This window comes from Xenia sp. Carnegie-2017, unplaced genomic scaffold (genome assembly GCF_021976095.1).
Source record: "Xenia sp. Carnegie-2017 unplaced genomic scaffold, XeniaSp_v1 HiC_scaffold_16, whole genome shotgun sequence".
Lineage (NCBI taxonomy): Eukaryota > Metazoa > Cnidaria > Anthozoa > Malacalcyonacea > Xeniidae > Xenia > Xenia sp. Carnegie-2017.
This window is the reverse complement of record NW_025813469.1, coordinates 10,290,876-10,297,293: the sequence shown is the minus strand read 5'-3', so window position 1 is coordinate 10,297,293 and position 6,418 is coordinate 10,290,876. Positions and strand designations below refer to the sequence as shown.

Genomic DNA, 6,418 nt, shown 5'->3' with positions numbered 1-6,418 from the left:
TAACGCTAAGGATACACGGATTTGCTTTAATCTGAGCCATGTTTTTGTGTTGACAGAAAGCCTAAACATATCAAAAAATATACGGATTCAAATGAACTTGTATTATTGTCGACAGGACTCAATCTTTGCGAATCAACAGTTTGTACACGTGCTAATTGCATACACGATGACCTAATATAAAACATGTATTGTAAAACATCCAAACATACATTGCAGGGGCCGGTTGCACAAAGCCTGGATAGCAATATCCGTTGAGTAGCAGAAATTTTCAAACTTTTAAAAAAGGTTTTTATCTTTTTCTTATGTCTAAGAAATTTTGTCAACTTCAAAACAATATTTTATTTAAGTGATTGCACAGTTCAAATCGTATATTTTTCTCTTATACGAGATTTTATGAACGTTAACAAAATTTGCTATCCAGTGTATAACACTATCCAGGCTTCGTGCAACCAGCCCCTGCAGGGTATGTAAAATAAACAAGTAGCCTTATGCTTAAAGTGCTCTGAAGTTAAAATTTCGCATTTCGTTTTTCGACACAAACGTTTTCTCTGCATTTTACATATCATTTTAAGCTATCGTACACTGAATTTGGTCAACGTGAACGCATCAAAACATGGCATTTTTGCTAAAGCGCGTGACGTCTTTCAAAGGACGGAAGTTGAATTTTAAAGCTGTTAGTTTATAAAAATACATATCGAACAGAATATTCTTTATGACTTCTTGTTTGTAAAAATCGAGTATAGTTAGCGACAAATAAGTAATACGTACAGGGAGACAACATATACAAGCCACTATAGTTTTATAAGCTCTTTAATAAACTTATGATTCTTGATGAACTGGGTACTGCATCCGTGACGCAGGCTATGGTTTAACACATACGCAATGTTATCAGAAACTAGCTGCAATTGGCTGATTCCAATCTATTATAGTAATATAAGATTCTTGATTAGAATTCTCAAAGAAATGGGTGCCATTATGTAGTCTGTTGTTTTAATTAAAACCCTAGCAAAGTACAAACAGCAATTGGATAGGAAAGAACTTTCTTTTACACCATTGTTTCCCTCGCGTAAAATGTTCATAATAACATGTAAAATAGATATGACCAGTGCAATGTAAAAGAAAATACATAAAAATTGTTATTGAAAGATCAACAACAAAGTACAATGCAAGCAAAAAGTTTGGACATAGATTGTAACAAATTGCTTCAAAAGATCGTCCACATACAAAGAAAATGCGCTTATGCAAAAAGTGTGGAGAGCTCACGAAAAGACATCAAAGTTCTTGTCCTTAAGAATTGTTTGACAAACATTCTTCGGAAGCAAACTTTTATGTTAGTGGCAAAGTAACATACTATGCTATGAGATATCGTGTAGTGAAAATTTTCCCTTGAAAATTAAACAATTCCACTTGTTTGTTTAATAGTGTTAATGCGGACCGTTTGCATCAAGAGAAAACATATTAAAGACATCATCAGACTCTGATAAATGAAAGCAGTATTTACCACTATTGGCAGAAAATAAGTATTTTAAAAAAGAAATCCATTTCTGCACAAAGGCTTTATAAATTTATGTTATAGAGTGGTTATAGCTATGAAACTACACAGCCATATACTTTTACGCATAATTAAATGCAAAAATTAAGCAATGCGAGAGTTTTTTATCTTCCTTCAGCAAAGTGAAGAGGTTGAGTATCGGATATCTGACAATATTTTAGAATTCATGAGTATCAAATGACATAAAATGAAGATAAACAGTTAAAGTTCAAATGCAGCCATTTTCTAGCCTCAGATAATGATAAATGTCGACATTGTACTACCATAAAAACGCAGAACAAAAAGAAATAGACAATAAATACTGTCTGTATAAGCTGCCAAGTCTTAAACGAATTCATGGAATTTGGCTAAAAGGTAGCCAAACATACAAATACTCTCCAAACTTCCTTTAGCATGTTTGTTTTTTCTCTCTTATCTTAATTTGCATTTTCAGGTTTTAAAACTTGCTGCAAGTAGTTCACTTTTTATTAACTGTAAAGTGGTCGGCTAACTAGTTTCAATATTCAATTGATGAAGTATACCTTTAAATATATTTTGAAGACGAGAATATTCTGATCGACATAAGATGAAAGTCTTATTGATTCATTTTGCTGTGTTGATTTTTGTCAACTATTGTGAGGTACTATCAGAAACGTAGCTACCATAGGTTTATAGAAAAAAAATGCTTGCTCTCATTGAAACTTAAGGTCTGCTGCAACATGCATAGTAACTAATTTTTATTATTTTTTAAAGTTTACTGTTACATTAGTTTAAATGCTATGTTTATGTTTCTGTCAGTTTTAAAGTTTTGCTGGTAGTTATTATCTTTTTTTTGTCAAACCACAATTGTGAAATCAATAGGCGCAATTGAAAATCCTCTGCATATGTCTATCTTACTTCTACGGTGGTAAATTATAAATGCCTTTATATACTTTGCGGCTTTGTGTTACCAAACTCATTATAGAGCATAAAATACTATTAACCCATGTGTTCTGTTTTCTTTTCAAAACGTGGCCACACCTATCATAAAAAGGAAAGCAAATACTTATACCGTAACTGCGATAGAGTTTCAAGACTGAGCGATAGTTAATTTGGGTTGCTAATAACAACTTTGTTTGAATTTTCCAACTTTGCAGCCATTCAAGACAAAGTTCGACGTCCTTATTAATGAAAGAGGTACCCAATTCGTGGAAAAAATTCAAATAAGTTTGAAAAAAAACAGGATAATTTTCGTCGTTCCCCAACATAATGATATATCAGCTTCAGTTGTTCTTCACGATTTTAATCTGGTGCGAAAAACTTATGCATTTTAAATTATTCCTAACTGTTAATTGCCATAATAATGAGCAACATGCAAAGATGATTTAAAATTAAAACTATTGTGCCACACTTTGATACAATGGAGAAGTTCGTAGCTATTCCTATATCAATGATATTAATTGCCGCACACAAACCAGTTACATAACATGTTCAGTAAAAATGTCAATACAACATATATGGAATTCTTACAGAATTTGACGATAACTCGCATTCCTAAAGAAGGCATTTGTCATTTCAAGCCTCTTGAGGAAGGTTTGCCTTCCCCCAAGGAAATGATGTACGAAATGAATTACGTAAGTTTAATCTTTTTACAATATATTACTGATTGACTTTGTTGCATGCTAGGTGATTTTAAATTAAAGGTTTAAAATTTTATTTGATGGCAAAAAATATTGGTCTTTAATCTTAGTTTACTGTCCTTTTTTGCATTAGTCAATTAATTGTAAACTTATAAATCATAGCATATGATAAGCTTATTAAAGTGAGTAGTAAATAAATTACAACATATTTAAAATTATACTGCCGGAAAACACGTTGCAAATAAGCTTTGGCAACGCAAGAAATACTGAATTTTAATAAATTTACAGGTTGGTAGAGTCCTGAGATTTTATTTATAATTTCAAATATGTTGCGATTTATTTACTATTCACTTGAATGAGCTTCTTATATGCTATGATTTATGCGTTTACTATTAATTCATTAATGCGTTTTTTAGGTTGAAAAACCGTTATAGGTTTTGATTAGGGTATGGGTTGCAGCTATTCAAGCGGATATGAACCATGTATTTTTATTTTTCTGTGGAAATCCTGCATCCTGAGTAGAAATTAAAAATAAATCGATTGATTGATTGAATTGTCTCCCTATGATTGCATAATAACAATCATTCCTCCTTTACTGTTATTCTATCCATTTTTTTCTTGTTCTAGTTGAATAACAAACATCCTCGGATTAGAGCAAATACAACATTGGTTAAATCAACTCAATATGGGTTGGATAAGCGCATCAGTCGAAAAAATGTACACCCATCGATAGCAAAATTTTGCTCCGGACTTGCAATTTACAGTTTGAAGAAAATTGTGAAAGATGACTTTCATATATTGGGTGGTAACGGTAAGTTTTTCAAATAATTCTGAATTGAAAAGTTTTTTTGCACTGTCAGTTTTTTAAAGTCAAACAATCATACTTAAGTAAATTTGTGGAGTACGTCAAAAAAATTGAAAGAGGACTAAATTTCAAAAAAGTTCGTATAATTTGTGTGTTAAATACTTTTGAAAAACATAAACTCAAACTATACATTCTCATTAGTGAGCTATAATAGACAGAAGGCTCTCTTCAGATAAATAGGTCAGCTCACGCGTGCCTGGAAGTTTAATCATTGAGTTATCTAAACAACTGGAGTTGTAATGAGGACTGGACCCAGTTGTCAAAAACATGGCGGTAATGGCGGATTTTGGTTGTCAAAACTTCCAATTTGAAAAATATTTTTAATCTTCACTCCCTCCGGAATCCGGATTTCTATTACTGCTTATAATAAAGACCACCAGAGAAAACAACCACGATACCGAAGCAAATAATATTGAAAATAATGCTTCAGGCTTTTTTGAAATAGCCACACACATTGAGATGACAAAAATGAACGGGAAAATAACGTATATTTTGTCCATTAAAGTTTTAGCTATATTAAAATAAATGGTAAACGATATTCTTTGCTACGACTGTGAATGTTGTCAAGCTTGTACATAATCCATGGACGCTACTTGTGTGTTTGACTGTTTGTAACAGCTTGGTGCAACTGCCTTTCGTGAATAGATGGGTAAATCCTAGTTAAAATGTCTGAAAAGGAGTGAGAAAAAGTTTGCTTACACCTACGACTTAAGTCAACTTGTAAGATATCCTGAATAAGTAGGTATCAATTTTTTTTAGTTATTGTCGTAGGATTGATTCTGCGTGTCGTAGTCTGATTTTTAACGTAATGATATTCTGATAAATGTATTGAGAACATATAAAGAAAATGTCTTGAACTAGGAGAGCCAAAGAACAAATTTCAAAACATTATGATCATATTGCTGGGTGGAAATTTCTGATTTGAGCCAAGATATTAGACACTGGATTGTTTATAGACTTTCTGGATAGTTCTTGTGTTATAATTGTTATCATGTGACGAGAAAATTTAAAGTTCAATTTTTTGGCGATATTTTATGTCCGAAAAAACTGCAAAAAGGAAACTTAAGCTTCAATTTTGAAATGCATAAAAATAATCAATCATTTTTTACTCCTGGTTACGTGTTTAAATTGGGTGGAAACACTAGGTGGCTATAGACTAGCATCAAAATTTTGATTGATGTGGCCCTTCCACATTTTAGTTGAATGACGTAGCCCTCCATGTTTTACTTTAATGACCCGCCATACCACTAATGTAGTGATTTTTCTAAAAATTTTAGAAACCTCCACTGGACAAAAGAGACAAACTTTCAGTGCTTCACTTTGTCCCGGCTACAAGCGTCTTGATTGCAATCCAAACACCTGGATACTCAACTGCAAATTCGTACTTCAAGGAACTTGTATCTATTGGGTAAAATGCAAAGTGCCTTTTCACGTAATCAACAATAATTGGGATCATTGTCAGTTTACTCACAACTGGAGTGCAATTGTGTGCTGCACAGCACAATGCCCACCTGGAAAGTAAATCTTTTTTAAGTTTCCTGTTTCACGTTGCTTAAAACGTAGAAATTACTTTGTTAGCTTAGAAAACATAAATGTAAGTGACTTTTCAGTACGAGTAGTATGAATTTACTGTGTTATTTTAGATTGATTAGGCAAATATGGTATGAAAATACTCTGCTAAAAACACATTGTGTTTTAGAAGTATTTATCTCATATGTCTCAAATAGCATGGTTTCAACAATTTTCTACATTGCATTATGGTTGTCCAATCCTTACAGGAGAAAAATTTTCAGCAGAATGACATTTACTATAAACTAAAAGTCGAAAACAGAACTGGGAAGGCGTGTTGTTAGAGTCCATGGCCATTTGATAAAATCTTCTTTAAAGTGATGGTTTGAACATGGGAGTATCGTTACATGTTTGTAGATGTAGATCGTCCAGGTTAGTAGAGGCCTGAGATTCTGATTTTTATCAAGCAAACAGATTAGAAAACGTCATGAAAACAATAAACCGTACAAAAGTGAAAGCCCTCTTTCCAATAAATGGCTTTAACAATTATGATTTTTTTTAAACGAGTGTTTCCGATATTCTAATACATTTGACAAGTTTTATTGGCTTACTTTTGTGTCAGCTCCTTGTGCTTCCTCTTTCAATCAAATTACTTTGTCTGTCGGCGTGAAAATAACAAAAATCCATTAGTTAAAGTGATTAAGATGTAGTAGCTATAACTACTGTTTGTGTTATTATACTACTTAAAATTAGTATGGCTAAGTTTTTAGTAAAACTCTCCTGACGTTTTCTCATAAATGATGTAATCGCATTTTAAAATCCATTTATCATTTGCAATTTGAGGATTTGAGAAATCACACGTCAGCTGTCTTACACGACAATTCTTTCCTGCTG

At 32.4% G+C, this 6,418-nt stretch overlaps 1 protein-coding gene across 1 annotated transcript; it reads left to right on the top strand.

Moving 5' to 3' along the window:
- The first annotated feature begins 2,024 nt into the window (after positions 1-2,024).
- Positions 2,025-5,701, top strand: LOC124436811. Its single transcript, XM_046986784.1, has 5 exons — positions 2,025-2,171; positions 2,668-2,820; positions 3,043-3,144; positions 3,778-3,961; positions 5,293-5,701. The coding sequence occupies exons 1-5, from the start codon at positions 2,118-2,120 to the stop codon at positions 5,535-5,537; spliced, it is 738 nt and encodes a 245-aa protein (XP_046842740.1). The 5' UTR covers positions 2,025-2,117; the 3' UTR covers positions 5,538-5,701.
- The last annotated feature ends 717 nt before the right edge of the window (positions 5,702-6,418 follow it).

Coding starts and splice junctions, on each gene's coding strand:
- LOC124436811 (XM_046986784.1), top strand. CDS start 2,118: ATGAAAGTCTTATTGATTCATTTTGCTGTGTTGATTTTTGTCAACTAT. Junction 2,172..2,667: donor TTTTTGTCAACTATTGTGAG/GTACTATCAGAA, acceptor CCAACTTTGCAG/CCATTCAAGACAAAGTTCGA. Junction 3,962..5,292: donor TCATATATTGGGTGGTAACG/GTAAGTTTTTCA, acceptor TAAAAATTTTAG/AAACCTCCACTGGACAAAAG.